Source organism: Amaranthus tricolor, chromosome 4 (assembly GCF_026212465.1).
Source record: "Amaranthus tricolor cultivar Red isolate AtriRed21 chromosome 4, ASM2621246v1, whole genome shotgun sequence".
Taxonomy (NCBI): Eukaryota; Viridiplantae; Streptophyta; class Magnoliopsida; order Caryophyllales; family Amaranthaceae; genus Amaranthus; species Amaranthus tricolor.
Window position 1 is genome coordinate 12,645,982 of NC_080050.1, and position 17,500 is coordinate 12,663,481.

Here is a 17,500-nt window from a genome sequence, read left to right on the forward strand (position 1 = left end):
CCTATTAGAATTGGTATTATAACCTATTAAAGTTGATATTTGAAGTTGGTGTAATAACCTATTAGAGTTGGCATTTGGAGTTGGTATTATAACTTATTTGGAGTTGGTGTTATAAACTATTGAAGTTGGTATTGTAACCTATTTGGAGTTGATATTATAACCTGTTAAAGTTGGTATTTGGAATTGACATTTTAACTTATTAAATTGCTGTTTTAACCTTAAGTTGTTAACCTATTGAAGTTTGGTATTATAACCTATTAAAATTGGTGTTTTAACCTTTTGAATTTGGTATGTTAACATGTTGAAGTTGATTTTTAAAGTTGGTGTGTTAACCAACTACAATAGGTTAAAACACCAACTATAATAGCTTAAAATACCAACTGTAATAGGTTATAATACCAACTTCAATAGATTAACAACTTAAGGTTAAAACAACAATTTAATAGGTTGGAACGCCAACTCCAAATACTAACTTCAACAGGTTATAACACTAAGTTCAATAGGTTAACAACTTAAGATTAAAACAACAATTTAATAAGTTAAAACGACAACTCCAATACAAACTTCAATAGGTTATAACACGTACTCCAATAGGTTATAACATCAACTTCAAAAGGTTATAACACCAACTTTAAATATGTTCAAACGCGTGTGTCAGTTTTTAGATTTTTCTCTTGTTTTTTAATTTTTGGACTGCACCTGAAAAACTATCTCTTATAAAGACGATCTCTCAGAAGACTTACTGGTTAATATTTTATGTCTTTTTGCCTAAGTTTTCTAAACCTTACTTTTAACAGTTAAAAAATTAGTGTTACATTTTCTTTCACCAAAGTACACATGACATTGTTGCTTATTATTTATTTATGTGAGTGTCTTTAGTACTAGGTGTTTTTAGAGATTTACATATCTATTGTGTGAAGCAATTTTGGTTTGACAACACATTACAAATTTTAGATAAGAAATGCATTTAGGAACAAACATTTCATTTCAAATTGTAGATTTCTATCATGAAATATTAATGAAGAATTTGAAAATGACAAGGTTTGAAAAGTCATTTCCAAATCTCATCTTTATCCAGTTATAACAATGTAGAATTTGACTTAAATCAAAATTTAAATTTAGAAAATTCCATGTGGTAACCTTAAATGTTCGGTCTTTCCACATAATAGAAAAACCTTTTTTTAATCCACATGATGGACCTTGACCTTTCAATTTTTCCATATGGTAGACAAAATAGAAGTTTTTTTTTGTTAACTTTACGCTATTTTTACTCAACATAATGACTTTTTTTTCAAAAAACAAACCTCTTGATTACCCTAGTTGACCACATATTTCAAACATCAGTCGAAAAAGAACTTAATTAAACCAAAAACTTAACATTTTGTCTACCACATGAAAAAATGAAAGCTCAAAATCACCATACGAATTAAAAAAGTATTTATGAAAAAGCCAAAAACTCTGGATCACCACGTAGAATTTCCCTTTAAATTTTTATTATTAGTCAAACACTGAATTTAAATCAAATCTATAATTTCAAATGAAGTCATCATTCCCAACTTAGCATGAAAGAACTACTCCTTTCAAGTTCGAGGAGAAAATTAGAATGAAGCAATCTCAAAAGAGCGAGAAAAAAACAACTAAAACTATAAAGCAGGAAAATCGTACAAGAGATAAATATAAGTTATTCAACAAACTATTATTCATATATATGTACACAAGTATAGACAGTAGAGACAAGGAAAGATTCATACCTAATGTTCTTACCTCTCCCAAACCAAACCTAAACCTTCTGTTTGTAATAGAGGTTTCAGAATTTGCCAGCAAAAATAAAATTTGATCAATATTCAGGTATAGTTAGTTGGATCCAAATTCTTTGTTCCACCGTTCAAGCTCCTCCCATCGACTTTTAGACAAGCTCGGTCTAATGACAGTCATTGCACTCCGGAAGTCTTCATATCTCAGAGGTCTGACCTGTAATTTAAAAACTTATAAAGCTAAGAACATCATTCGCTCCAAAACAAATAAATAAATTACATATAAGTAGAACCTGATCAGCCTCGACAGTTAGTATATTTGAACCAAGTTCCCTTATAGGCATCATCGCAGCTTCTTCGCACAGGGCTTGCAGGTCACTTCCAGAGTATCCTGAATAAAAGACCCAAGATAAATCAGCTTTACGTTTGACATTACAGAAAACTAATACAAAAATCTATCATTCATCAATGCTGAATCCTAAATCAGAAGAAATTTTGAGACGATAATTGTCAATCAACAGGCACCATACCCTCTGTTTCTCTCACAAGCTTTTCTAAATCCCGACCTGCCAGTAAAAAACGTGTTGATGGGTCAGAACATTTCATCTTCAGTCAAGTAATAGTTCGAAACAGAAAGGAATTGTTGCAATAAGACAAGAGAATTCATCCAAAGTCAATCATTCAAATATAAAAGCCTAAACAGTAAAGACCATTACAAATCTTCAAGTTTATTCTACTGAATAACTAAATCTGTGGGCAGAAAAAATTATAAACAGGAAGTCTCTGCGGCAGTCATATATTTATGACATGATAGCCCAGCCCATATAACCACTTCCCACATATGTGATTAGCTTTAAAGCTTATGTGATCATTCATATGTGATCAATTTTAAGGCTTAATATGATCAGTTTTAAAGCATATATGATAATGTTTTCCTATCGTAAGTGATTACTTTTAAAGCCTGTGATCCATTTTTAGACATATGTGATTACTTTTAAGACCTATGTGATTACTTTTAAGACCTATGTGATCACTTTAAGACCTATGTGATCATTTTTAATTTACTGTGTGACCATGTTTATAGCTTATGTGGTTACTTTTAAAATATATATGACCACTTCTAAAGCTTATGTGATTACTTTTAAAATATATGTGATCACTTTTAATGCTTATGTGATTATTTTTAATGCTTATGTGATCACTTTTAAAGTATATGTTATCAGTTTGGCTATTATAAGTGATTACTTATTAAAACCTATGTGATCACTTTTAAGACCTGTGTGATTACTTTTAAGGCCTATGTGATCACTTTTAAGACATATGTGAGCATTTTTAATTTTAGGATATTCTATATGGTACGCACTAACTATTGCAAAAGTCGAGTGGTAGCAATTCTTAAAATTTTTTCCACAAAATAGTACTCAACTCTTGAACAAATAACTACCGTAACATTATTAAGTCAAAAACGTTTAATTTTCCGTTAACTATGGAAATGACCATTTTACCCCTGTTTTATTTCATTAAAACTCAGTACCTCCTTCCTCTTCCATTCAACATGTTCTTCCTCCTCCAATATTGTTCTTGGTCATTTTACTGCTGATTTGTTAGATGTATAGTTACGCACTTCATTCTTGAGTCAACTATTTTGGTCATTATTTATTGTATTTAATTAATTTAAGTACTCGCATAGTTGTCGTCTTATATTATTTGGCCAATTGGGTTTCATTGATTGGTCACCGGCAAAATTAAAGTAGCTAAAACACATTTGATCATATGATGTTATTAATCAACTGCAAAAGAAAACTTCCAATTGGAACTTTAATTGGGCAGGTAGTTTTAGTAATCATTATTTCTGGGTAAAAATATTCCCAGTAAGTTCAAAAAAATATTCCCAGTAAGTTCAAATGAGAGCTTCCCATGATCTTCATACTGCTTAAGCCCAATTCTTTCATAGATACTACATGATACTCGAATTTGGTCTTGAACTGAGTTGATTGCAAGCAAGAACAAGATCAAGTAAATGGTTTAAGGTTGAAGAGGAAGAAGAACAATAACGGAGGAAGAACATCTTGAATGGAAGAGGAAGGAGGTACTTAATTTTAATGAAATGGAACTGGGGTAAAATGGTCATTTCCATAGTTAACGGAAAATTAAACGTTTTTGGCTTAACAATGTTACGGTAGTTAATTGTTCAAGAGTTGAGTGCTACTTTGTGGAAAAAATTTTAAAAATTGCTACCACTCGCCTTTTGCAATAGTTGGTGCCTACTATATAGAATATCCCTTTAATTTTCTAGTCCACCACCACCACCACCACCATCACAAAACAAAATCTTTATAAGCTTTAAAAGTGATCACATAAGCCTTAAAAGTGATCACCTATACTTTAAAAGTGATCACATAAGCTTTAAAAGTTATCACATAGTAAAATAAAAATGAACACATTGGTCTTTCAAAGTGATCATATAGGCATCACATAAGCCTTTCAAAAAAGTAATCACGTAAGTTTCAAAAGTGATCACATATGAAATAGTGTTCTAACTTTAGGACCGTCCTAAACAAGAATTTGTGAATTATAAAAGGCTTCCACCAAAATCAGAATATGATTGTAATGTCGTCAAACATCTATAGAAGCAAACATATGTGGTTTACACAATATATATTAATTATTTTTTATTTATCAAATGAAATGCAGGCGAGATCGGTGCTGATAAGTGATGACCGAAAATTTTCCCAACATTTACTCAAAAACTTACCAGGCAAAGAAAATGCTTGACCTTTCAGTTTTCGTTTAAGAACAAGCCGCCTCACATTCTCATCAGGTAATGGAATGTATATTCTCTTGACCTGGAAAGTGGTGGTATCAACATGAGTTTAGAAGCAATTGAATACTATAGTGGCGCATAGACAAAATTTTGCAATACATGAAGTGTTCACTCATGCATAGTTAGTAATCACTAAACAGAAAAGGTAACAACCGAATTTTCATTGTTTCATTCAGTCACTAACAAGTCACATAGAACATAGCTTCCCTATGAGGCTTAATTCACATGACATAGTTAAAGTTACTTAACTTGATCGGTAAATGCAATTCATGTACATGTACAAAGTAAATATTTCAACATATTTTGGAGCTACCTTCATCCCACATTCCCCCTTTCAATTGTCCCAATTGGCTCGGAGATAAATATCGAAGGAAGTGCAAAGAACACTAGATTTAATTGCTTCTAAGCTCATGTATTAGCAATTTGAACTAGTTACCCCCTTAGTAGATTGGTTATTTGCACTTGGAATATTCTACTTGCGCTAAATCTAAGTTGGCCCCTACTTCTCTGAGGACACGACCCTGTACTTCCATATTACAGATAACTATGAAGATAGTAAGTTAAACACAACTAAATCAATCCTCGCAAGTAGAAGAAAAGAAGAGCATTGATGAGTAAAGGAATACGACCACTGGTTAAGGAAAACTGGTTGAAAGGGAGGAAGAAAGACAAACATAAGCTTTGTTTAATAAGGATTTGGAAATCCTTGCTATAACCGAACATGATAAAGGATTACCCTTTCTTCATTCATTTCTACGTATTACCCTTTCTTGATTCCTTGCCATCCACTCTTCAACACCAAACAATCCCTTAAGGCCTATTTGGTTGTTGGTATCAAATGCTGAGCATAGTAATGAAAATTTAATGTAATTTAACAAGAAAAATCACATTACCAAGCTTATGATCATGCTTGTCCTACTCTAATTTTCTTCAGTAAATTAACTAGGTTAGTACTTAGTTTTTGTGTTATACACGGTCATGATAATTTCTTTCTAGAATACCAATGAAAATTAAAAAAATTACAATGGCGGCACTAAATAAACACGTGTACTAATTGTTTTAAATTTTTATGAATTATCCAACATGGACAATAGTAAACTTATTTAAATCAGTGTTTAAATGATACAACATTTAATTTATTTTTTTTGAAAATTGGGAAATTTTAATTAATGAAATAGTCCCTAATAGAGACTTAACACATTAAAGGGACATCTAATGCACCACTCCGACATAATAAAAACCCCATAGGGAAAAAGCCATTTAGAAAACATAAGATGTAAGGCGCCCTTCACCGGAAAGTAGGCAAGCCACAAATACACCAAGACCAAACCAAAAAGATATGGTAACAAAAACGCCAAGACCATAGAGGTCATACACCTGAAGGTGAGTCACAATTCGACTCACCAAAAATCTAATAGCTCAATGATAACATTTAATAAAGATACAACAACAACAACAACAACAATAATAATGACATCATCATGGCATTTTGAAAGGAAAAATTTAATGACAAAGTGACGCATAGACATTTTTAAAAGAAGATGACAACGTCTTTTCTTTTAGTTTTATTTATTTATAGATTCTCATCCATTTCAATTAGGAAGGTGGTATGAAAAAGTATCGGACAATTGTGATAAAAATAAATGTTTGAGGATGGGATCTACATTACCATAGGAATGAGCCAACACATCCAATGAAAATTAACACTAAAACTCATTCCCATTAGCCATTACCATCAATTATGACCGAATACCAAATGATACCTAGTGAAACGCACACAAGGTAATGTTCACCATGATCATAAGAAGTAGCCAAATGAATAAAATTATCAATATACACGTCCCATTCAAAGCAACGATCTCAAAAACATAAAACCGGTAAGCAATTAATTAGATACTCCCTATGTCATTTTTTGTTTGTCCCCAATATTGTGGACCTGTCAATAAGGATGAGGTATTAGTGATGTATTTTATATGTAGTTGGTTAAAGGGTATGGAGAAATAAATAATATACATATGTTGGTCAATAAACTATAGGACTAGTGAGGATGATAAGACAAATAACACAACTCTTACATTGCAATACACATACAACGAAGGAGGGGCAGCAAAAGGAACAAAAATACAAATGCAAATTAGTGATTCTCAAGGCCATTTAGAAGTTAGTTGGATAGGGTGATATTGTTTGTTAGCAATATAGTTGTTGCATTAATAGAATTTGGAATTTTGTTATGAGGGTATCCTTGAGAATTTAAGCAGAATACTCTTCTATATATAGTAGGGCGAAGTGCGTGTGAAGGGGGCTATGATTGTATTCGAAAAGTGTGTTTACACTAGGATTTGAAGCCACTCGAAGAGCCCAATACACAATACATAATACAATCAACAATTAATCATATTTTGTTCTCTAACTATCTACTTGAATTATCTTTCTCTACTCTTATTTCTTTGTTTTCTTGACTCTTACTTCTTGTGAGCAGGTGAGTCATAACGATTGGTATTAGCAGCAATCATGGCTCCATCACAAAGTGCCCTTCTGGAATCTCATGAAAGTGAAGTTCAAGGATTATGAGAATTCGATCCAATACATATTCAAAATGCAATCCGGACTATTATTCGCAATGTCGAGGAAAGATTGAGTTAATATACAGGGTAGACCTCAAAGTAAACCAAGATAGACTTGCCGCCAATCAAGCGTAGTTGATGGCTAAATTCCAGCAGGATCAACCGAAATTCATGTAAGAGACATGGGCTTTAAAGTCGCTAATCATGGAAAAGGTCTATAAGTCCTTTTGCTACAAGGAAGCAAAATATCATGTGGCCACACGCAAAATCTATTCACATAGGTAAAAAGAATGTGGAGAAACAACCAGCCAATTCACAATAAGTATGATGGTCCAACAAAATTTTAATCACTAAAAGGAGAAAAGAGAGGAAGCTATTAACTTAGCAGCTGGAGGTATCGTCATTTGATGTGCCCGATTTTCTCTGGTAATGACCCTGGTGCACGGATCTTAAGAGTTAAAAGGTTCTTTTATTTTACAAGCTTTCAGGGGCAAAAAAGTTAGAGGTGGCTATCGTGGGTCTAGATGGAAATGCTCTTTGGTCCTAGTGGAAACACAGTCGGCATTCGATCTTGAATTGGAAAGAACTCGAATATTTTAGATTGTGATACTATAAAGTGATAAGGGAGGGGTCTCTCTATGAGGAATGGTTGACGGTGATGCAAGGAACAACAGTGGGAAATTATAGGAAGAGGTTTTTCTAAATGGCTACTCCATTGAAGGGGATCACAAAAGAGTTTTTATTAGTGGTTTCTATTAAGGGGCTAGAGGAAAGAGTAAAGAATGAACTTAGGGTTTTAAAGCCTACAAGCTTCAAACAAACAATGCAGTAGGCCATTAGATTTGAGGCGAAGTTGGGAGGAAGAGTAGAGCCCAAAATAAGCAATTCTTTTTCTTGCAATAAAACTCTTACAATTGAATACTACCAAAACCGCAACCCTATTTTCGACCCTCAACAATTTCAAAATCAGCCCATGCCCCACAAAATGTAACCTAAACACAAAAAACCCTACTTCTAAACCTAATACTAATCAGAACATGAACGTGAGGCATCTCATTGATAATGAATTTCAAGAAATAAAGGAGAAACGGTCATGGTTTTATATGTGATGAAAAGTGGAATCTAAGGCACATTTGCAAGAAGAGGAAACCTAGCCTTGTTTAGGAGGAAGAGCAATCTAAGGATGGCGTTTTAGAGGAAGAATCATGGAAGAAGAGGAGGTACCTTCGTCAGTTAGTGTGTCATTCAATTCATTTGTCAGTCTTGACAATCCAAGAACTATGCAATTAGTAAAAAAGATTGATGGAAAGGAAGTTGCAGTATTGATACATAATTTTATTTCCTTCAACATATTGGAGAAACTCGGATTCAAGTGACGCTGAATACTGGGCAAAGCGAGTGCAAGGAAATGTGTTAAAACTTTAGACTTGGGCACGATAAAAATTCATGAACATCTTTTCTCATTTAAGTTGGGCAGTTTTGATGAGATTACTGGAATGCAGTCCATCTTATGAGACAAAGGAAATGTGTCTTGGTGCATGTTGTTTGGCGATGACATTGTTTTAGTATATGGGATGAGGAAGAGGGTAAATGCTAAGTTAAAATGATAATGACAAGAATTGGAGTCATAAGGTTTCAAATTAAGTAGGAGCAAGACAGAGTATATGGAGTGTAATTTTAGCACAAACAAAATAACGAGAGGCATTATAAAGCTAGAAGAGAAAGAAATTGCTTCAAGTGGATGCTTTATATACCTTGGGTCCATATTCATAATGTGGGCTTTTAGAAAGGATTAAAAGAAAGATGGAAGTAGTAGAAATACAACTGCGATGAGTGGGCATATCCTAAGGGATAGAGTTCAAAACCAAGATATATGAAAGGATTTAGAAGTTGCAAATATTGAGAATAAGATGAAAGAATCGTTAAAGATGGTGTGAATATTGGACATGTGCAAAGATGGTGTATTAGCGCACCGGTAAAGAAGATAGAAGGTTGGAGCTCAAGAGACTTAAAAAGAGGGTGAAGAAGATCGAAGGTGACTTGGAGGACAGGAGTTGAAAAGGATATGAATGACCTAGACTTACAAATCGAAATGGTAAAAAATTGAAATGAATGAAGAAGAATCCATGTGGACGTCCATTGAAACTAATGTATTGGTTCATGTAGCTGGCCCCAATCTTTTGGGATTAAGGCACTAGCAATGTGTTGTTATTGTCAGTGTTGGTGTTGGTGGTGCATGCTAAAAATTGCAAAGTAGCCGTGCAACAATCAACACCATGCTCAAAATTACGAAGAAATGAAGATCCACGGAATATTGTCAATAATGATTGCAAAGACAACATCAATAGTTTCAACAATTAATCAGATAAGTGATGAGATTTATAGATCAAAAGAGATGGCAAAATAGGGTTTAGGGAAGAACAAAGATGGTGAGTGACAAAAGAACGGTTACCAATCTCCTCACAACAGCATCATCCAATTCTTGTGGTTTATTTGTGGCACCTACATAAGAAAAGAGCAAGTAAAGAAAAAAGTAATTTTTCAAGTGTCTTCTTAAATGATTGCATAAAATGAGCAGGCCTCTTTCTCCATTTTCTAAATACTAAATCAGCTTTTATTCTAATGTCACACACTCACCAATTACTATCACCAGGTCATTAGGATTGGAAGTGACTCCATCAAATTGGACAAGGAACTCTGACTTCAACCTTCGACTGGCATCGTGTTCGTTAGCCTCCCGTGTTGACATGATACTATCAATCTGCATAGAAGACAAAACATGCAAGCAAATGCATTGAAATAGATGTGGTCAAAACAGCATGGAAAGAACAAGAATTTAAAAGAGGGAAGTTACCAATTAAGTGAAAGACTGTCATAAGTGGTTGTATTAGCTAGTTATTAGTACATTAATTTTCATCAATAAAAGCACAAAGACACAAACAGACATGTGAAAATGTGAAATGGCTATAAATGGTACTAACTTTAGATGAAAGTAGCACTAACATAAATTGTTCAATTAGAAAAAAGGTAATTATCTTGTTCTAAATGATCAAGACTTTTATGTTACTATGGTTTGATAGCGAACTACAATCACCTAAGAGTAAAAAGCAAAAGTCAAAAGTCAACCTTTGCAGTTCACAACTTGTTTTCAGTTCACTTCAATTCAGTTATGTTCTGATAAGGCCAGTTATATTCTGATAAGCTTGAGAGATCCCTTATAATGCAGTCTTTGGTCTTATCCACCAAAATCAATCAACAAAAGCAATTTCACAAATATAAACCAATGATTATCATACATCCCTTTCTATAGACATACGATACACTATAAATGTAGTAAAATATTAAAGCAAGAGGTAACAGTATGCCAAAAACAAGTTTGCAACTATGTTTTGTATAGCATACTAAACGCAAAAGGAACAAAATAACTTGTATAGCATACTAAACACAAGTTTGCAACTATGTTTGCAAGTTTGGCATTATTTTGGAACAAAACGACATCATTTTGTGTGAAAGTCACCCAAAAAAAACTGAGCATACATGCACATCACGCTGTCAATTGAGGCATTACGATATCATTGGCTTTATCATTAATATTCAAGGACATAGGTCCTTAAAAAATAAAATCAAAAATAACAACGGTTGTATTTTATCGAGATCCATAAAATGACACATAATGCTATATTTTGTTCACAATTTCTAAAAACCAATTTTATTTTGAATTTCAATTATTTATACTTTTCTTCAAAAATAAAAATTTAAAAAAAAAAAAAACCAAAATAAAACCAAAAAAATTCCAAAATATTGTTAAATTATGGATTCAATTATTCCATTATGTTTAACAAATAAAATTATACAACAAGTCTTAATCCCAAAAGTTTGAGAGAAAGTATTTATTATTAATCTAATCTAACTTGTTCATAGAAATAAATATTTATTAAAAAAATAAATATCAAATGGTAAATAAATGAAAAGGGAGGAAATATGATGAGGTAAAGCAAAAGTAAGAGAGAGGAGTAGATGTACTTTTAAAAGAGATTGTTGTTGAAAGATGAATTTTTAGAAAAGAGAAAAAAATTGTGTAGTGCCATAAACTTTAAAATTGCTCATGGCCAAGGATGCTCTAACTAGCCATAACCACAATTTACACAACAAAAATGCAAAGGACTCTTTACATTGACAGCCATAAAAAGTTAAGGAAGCAAACAATTTTGGACAGATGGAGCAACATTGTATTGCTAGTTTATATTTAATGCTTCATAGCATCCTTTGGAGCTTTGGGGTGCTAACATGCACAAGATAAACAGTGTGAAGTACACACAGATGCCATAAACTACCACAACAAATACAACTTCATGTCAATTATTCTAAATAGAATATAAACATCTAGCAATACGACCACAAGAAGAAACTTACCTCATCCATAAAAATTACAGAAGGCTGCCTTGAAATAGCAACCATGAAGAGGGTCCGGACAAGTTTTTCACCTTCACCCACCTATTATGCCATGAACCCAACACAGGGACTGGTCAAAAAATGCATTCTACGGATACATAAAATGCCCACTTGCACAAGGCTAGAAGACCTACCCATTTGGATGTAAGGGTAGATGCAGAAACATTGAAAAATGTTGCATTACACTCTGATGCAACTGCTTTAGCAAGCATTGTTTTCCCATTACCCGGAGGACCAAAAAGTAGTAAACCTAATAGCAAGAAGAAAACTGAAATTTAAATCAAAGTAGACACATAGGAATATTGGAGCCTGTGGAAGCAATCTAGAACACTAGAACACTATACCTCGGGGTGGCCTCCTGAGTCCAGTAAACAAGTCTTTCCGTTTGGTTGGCAAAATAACCATTTCAAACAAAGTTTGCTTTGCCTTATCAAGACCAGCTGAGATAAAAAAAAAATACCAAGGCTTTCAGTGACGGATCAAATGGATTATGGCATCATACTATAAGTGAAAACCATTTGCTTACCTACATCATCCCATTTAACAGAAGGACTTCTATCCACAATTACTGTATTTATCATCTCAACTAGTTTAGCGTCATAACCACCAATAGCTTGGTTGGATCTAGATGCTCCAATCTTATTGGTTTGATCTCTAACTAACAAACTGCTTTCAGTCTTGATTGGGGATTTTTGTTGTACATTATTGGTAAAATTTGGTCGTTTTGATGTAACTTTGGCACCTTGTGGACGTAAAGAAGAAATCTGAAATCCAGTTCAGATTATTTTTATTAAAAGAAAATTCTTGTGTATATCAATATATAAAAGCCACAAAGAGATCACAGAATTTGAGTCACATTTAACATCTTAGTTAATTATGAAGACACGAATAAAAACTTCTGTCAACACAGTCAACAGAGTTGAGGCATAGCAAGAGGAAAGCCATAAACACAATACACTCTCTCCTTCCCAACATGTTAGCCATGTTGACATCTCTTTAGGAGAATAAAAAAGAGATGGAGGAAATATTCACTATTACAAAAGCAGAAAATAGCATGAAACAAACAAAATAGAACGACAGACCATATTTTGAGGCATAGGGAAAACTACATATATTTAAGCATGAAATTCAACTGTAATCTATCAAGGAGGGATACTTAACCAACCAAACTATCCCTCATTGTCAACTGCCAACATGTTCAACGCATACCTAAGTAAACTACAAGCGTGATCTTACACCCAAAAACCGGGATCTTTTAGTCTAAGAGAACTACTCCTATAATCTTACTTCAAAAAAAATTCCGAATCCCAAGTTCTCATCCAAATAAATAACCTATAGGCTATATCCAAGCAATAAGAATCCCACAACTGAGAAAAAAGGTACAAGCACATAAAAAGCACCAAATATCCACAAAAATAGCACAGTTAGATAGTGCAGGAACCAAAATGGACAAAAAGAAATGTAATATAAAAATTAAACACGAACAGGTGCTTAATCAAATTTAATGTTGCATCATATTTGTTACTTTAAGGATTCTAAGGGCCCCTTGACACAGAAGCACAACTTAGACCCACCCCAAACCAGATCCCAATGTACACATAGAGGCTTAAGAAATATATCTTATAAAAGATGCATCACACAAACTGCCCCTGGATACAAAAAAGGAGTCCAATACAGCTACTTCCAAGTGAAACAATCAGCTTACACTCCACATAGACCAAGCCATACCTTTTCCGTGGTGTTGTCACCTAAAATCGATACATGGAGAAGAATTAGAGCAAGAATTATTTAATCCACAACTACGACCATAAGGATCCGGAATATTCTGAATGTTCAATGACAATGACTTAAACAAAACATGCATAAATGACAAACCTAGTCTTGCACTCAAGATTTGAAGTCTCTCGACAACTTGACCCTGCCACTTTGATATCTTCTGATGATAGGAATTAACTTTTTGTTGTTCACTGAAGTAAATTGAAGAATTGGTCAATACATAAGACAATCAAGGTTCAACACCAAACTATAACTTCCAAGAAAAATAAAACAGCTCAGATCCTAAATTTTACTAAACTGAGAACAAAATATCAAAGAGTGACATTTAAGAATTTCAGATGATACAACCAGACTGTACTACCAGACAGTGACACACATATCCATACATAAACCATTTTTATGGCTATTAAATCTAAATACATTGAGAAATGAGAGCACCAACAAGAAGGAAGCGAAAAAGACAAGGGAGAGAGATAAGAAAGGGATAAAGTGATGAGACATGCATGCAAAAAGTGCTCTACCCAAGTTCATCACTTAACAATATTATGGAACGAAGTGGCTAAGAAACCTTCCAAGGAAAAGATGACATGATGAAGAAGATGAGATGAAATAAGACAAAAACAGTGCTCAACTTTCAGAATGACTAGTAAAAATCCTAAGCAAATCATAATATCCTCTATTTTCATAAAATCCTTCTCTGTGTTCAAGATGCTAAAAATAACCCATTCCTCAAAGAATTCTCCAGTGATAGCTACACAAGATACCCTTCACAGAAGAAATTTAACTATAGCTAAAATGCACCTCCAATCCAACAAATTGTAAGAGATTTATCAACTGTACGCACAATTATTTCCAATTCTACAAAGTAGTGCTCTTCTTTCACAAATATCCAATATAAAAAAAATGGAGACACACTATGACAGTCACACTCACACCAACAACTTTGTGTTACTAAAGAGTTAAGACTCTTCATCTACCTCAAGCACCTACGAAATATCCTAGACAACCAACATCCATACAAATCTTGACACCTCATTTGGCCAAGATCATGCAATCTTTTCACAAGAAAAACAAATTGGACAAACGAACATGTAGTTGACTATGACACAAGTACTCAGGTCGTAGTACCATGGCCATCAATTACTCCACCCATCCTGAAAAATATCAACTTTTTGCAAACCTTCATAATTACCGATATAATTTACTCATAAAAGACCATTGATCATAAGCCCCAAACTCATCATCACTCAATGTAGATTTGAGAATCGAGAATCAATAATCATGTAAACAAAATCGATTATTTTCAATTAATGTTGCAAAAAAAGCCAAACACTTTTTTAACACATGTTATCAAATTCAAAAACGTTCAAGCCACAAATGTTACCAAATTGACACCGATAAACTAAAATGAGCATTTCCTCAAAAAAAAAAGAAAAAAAAAAAAGAAAACTAAAAAGAGCATGATCATTCTCCATTACCTAGCAGAGACGAAGGAAGGCGCGCGAGTCGCAGCACCTTCAGCAAGAATACGTTGAGCATTATTGTAATGCAAAATTGCATCATCAGTCAAACCCCATTCTTCAGCTCTAACAGCTTTATCAATCTCTTCTTTAGCCAAATCAAAGTAACCTTTCAATTTACCAGCAGTTCTCTCATTCGCAACTTTACTCCCATCTACACCCACTTCCATTGTTTGCCCCACTCGATTAGGGTTTCCGTTACTATTCGATTGATAAAACGCGTCAGAATTGGAGAATATTGTGCTCAATGAATCAACTATTCCTTTCCAAAAGCTCATATCTGCTAATTACAAATAAAACTAAAGTTGAGTGGAAATTAGGGTTTTCTTCAAATTCAGCAATGATATTGTGAATAGTAAATGCATGGATTAGAGAGAACCAGTTGATTAAGAATAAAGTTATACGATTTAGGAAAAAACGATGAGGTACTTACCAACAGGGATGAAAGTTGTTGCATAATTTCATCGTTGTAGAAGAGAATGAGACCATGAACATGACGAATTATATGATCAAGGGTTTTTTTAAATTGGATAGAAAAGAAAGGTCAATCAAGGTCAGTGAGCGCGCTATGTGAAAAAATGGAGCAAAAAGGGGGACGTCAAATTGCAAACTGCAGACGCCAGACGCTGCGTTGTAAAAGTTCAAGTTGGATGATAATGTACTCCATACTTAATAACTAACTGCCTCCGTTAGAATTGGGAAATTGGGTTAGAGAGCAGATAGAATTAATGTTGTGCAGACCGGCGGGTTGGACCTGAACCGGTAGCACCCGCACCGGAATCAGACCGGACCGAATGAATTAGGTCCGATTTTCGGTTCATTAAAAATGTTAATTTCGAGTTCCAGTCCGGTCCTGTCTAAACCCAGAAAAATCAGGGTGTGACCGGATAGGACCGGATGTATATAATATTCACATATTTTATTTTTAAAGCTTCTAAAATATAAATAGGTTATTAGGGTTTTTTTAGGGAGTTATTCACTTGCATTTTCCAATTTTCACTCCTTATGAATAGCAGGCAACAGCGGCAGGCCAAGACGAATTCAATTTTAATCTTATCCAAGAGGGTCAAGACTCCAAGTCTCCAACACGTCATTGCTAGTCCACTGTCAAAAAAGGTAAGGAATTTCATTTTTGATAGTTAAGGTTTTTAATTTGAGATTTTAATTTTAGTTTTTTTTACTTGAAAATCAAATTTGCTGCATATATTTACCATCACCAAGGTTTGGAACTTTCTGAGTGCATATAAAAAATTATAATTCATTAAATAAAACAACTTTTCTTCTTTACATGAAAATCTAATTTTCTTTACTTGAAAATATGATATTCTGCATTTATTTCACTTAGACATATCGTCGAACACCTTGTAAGCCTTATATATTTCTGCGTATAATAATTTCATTTTTTTTACTTGAAAAAACTGATTTTCTGGGTGCATTATGATATATGGTGTTTGATTTTGTGTAATGTATTCATCTAAAAATGTAATGTGTTTGATTTTGTAGTTGTAGACTTGTAGGCTTGTAGTCTTGTAAGAAGGGGAGACCAAAGAGGTTAGACAAGGTGCACATAACAGATTCTTTGTCTTGCAATGTAAGGTTTTTCTTACATCATTATGTATTTGTGTTAATAATATATTTTTGTTATTGAAATAGTGTTATTGGGTTAGTTTACTGTTTCGGCTCTATGATGAATAAAATTGAATATGTTGCAAATAATTAATGTTCAGATGAGCTCCAAATCCAAAAGACAACGCGATGCTGTATACTCCACTGATCAAACTGATGAAGCAATACAATCATATGCAAATACAAATACAATGGTTTTGGATTTTGAGGAACTATCCAAAAAGTTACCCCCTGATAAAAAACTAACGGAAGGACGTCAATATGTTGTTAGGAAAACTAAGAGAACATGTGAGCATAGGGTACATTTTGTTGATTATTTTGAAAATTGTTTATTGCGTTGTGAGTGTAAGTATTGTGATAAGACTTTTGCTTGTGATAGTAATGTAAATGGTTCAAAAAATGTTAAGCTTCATGTGGGTCAATGTCTTGCTAATCCTACGAATACAAGTAAAAGGAAGGGAAAACAAGCTGAGTTATTTTTCAACAGGGAGATAGAGATAAGTTTGGGGATGATTGTGAAGGAAAATTGAAGTTTAAAACTGTTAATTTGAAGGATGTTAGAGATGCAGTAGCTCAAATGATTATTATTGATGAGTGTCCTTTTAGAGTAGTTGATGAACCTGGATTTAGACGATTAATGTTTGTTGCTTGCTCTAGATTTCAAATGCCATCTCGTACTACTATTGCTCGTAATTATTATTTAATGTACAAAAATGAAAGAGATAGGTTGAAAGATTTTCTAAAGACTTGTCAAAGAGTTAGTGTGACTACTGATACTTGGTCATCAATCCAAAGAATCAATTATATGTGTCTCACCCTTCACTTTAATGATAGTGATTGGAAATTGCATAAAAAAATAATTAATTTTTGTCCAATTTCAAGTCATAAAGGTGAGACCATTGGTAAGGTTGTTGAGGCATGTTTAGAATTTCGGGAAATTGAGGACAAACTTTTCACTATCACTGTTGACAATGCTAGTTCAAA

General features: G+C 33.5%; 1 protein-coding gene and 1 long non-coding RNA gene across 4 annotated transcripts in view; one reads left to right on the forward strand and one right to left on the reverse strand.

The window, feature by feature from the left end:
- Window positions 1–1,677: 1,677 nt before the first annotated feature.
- On the reverse strand, window positions 1,678–15,562 carry LOC130809994 (uncharacterized). 3 transcript variants are annotated; one of them, XM_057675885.1, is made up of 14 exons: window positions 15,324–15,562; window positions 14,849–15,170; window positions 13,470–13,561; window positions 13,323–13,342; window positions 12,121–12,358; window positions 11,939–12,034; window positions 11,729–11,844; window positions 11,556–11,636; window positions 9,780–9,903; window positions 9,595–9,644; window positions 4,510–4,600; window positions 2,285–2,320; window positions 2,048–2,145; window positions 1,678–1,971 (listed from the first exon to the last, which is right to left on the reverse strand). In XM_057675885.1, the coding sequence occupies exons 2-14, from the start codon at window positions 15,166–15,168 to the stop codon at window positions 1,855–1,857; spliced, it is 1,479 nt and encodes a 492-aa protein (XP_057531868.1). In that variant the 5' UTR covers window positions 15,169–15,170; window positions 15,324–15,562; the 3' UTR covers window positions 1,678–1,854. The 3 variants fall into 3 exon arrangements, with proteins under 3 accessions (XP_057531868.1, XP_057531869.1, XP_057531870.1); XM_057675886.1 differs by having other exon boundaries at window positions 14,849–15,189; XM_057675887.1 differs by having other exon boundaries at window positions 14,849–15,173; window positions 15,324–15,528.
- The window catches only part of LOC130809995 (uncharacterized), a 3,529-nt gene continuing 1,583 nt past the window's right edge, over window positions 15,555–17,500 (forward strand). Inside the window, exons 1-4 of the long non-coding RNA XR_009040975.1 lie at window positions 15,555–15,693; window positions 15,907–16,006; window positions 16,394–16,481; window positions 16,618–17,500. The exon at window positions 16,618–17,500 is cut by the window's right edge and continues 1,139 nt beyond it. This is a non-coding gene — a long non-coding RNA (uncharacterized LOC130809995). The remainder of the gene's footprint in view (window positions 15,694–15,906; window positions 16,007–16,393; window positions 16,482–16,617) is intronic.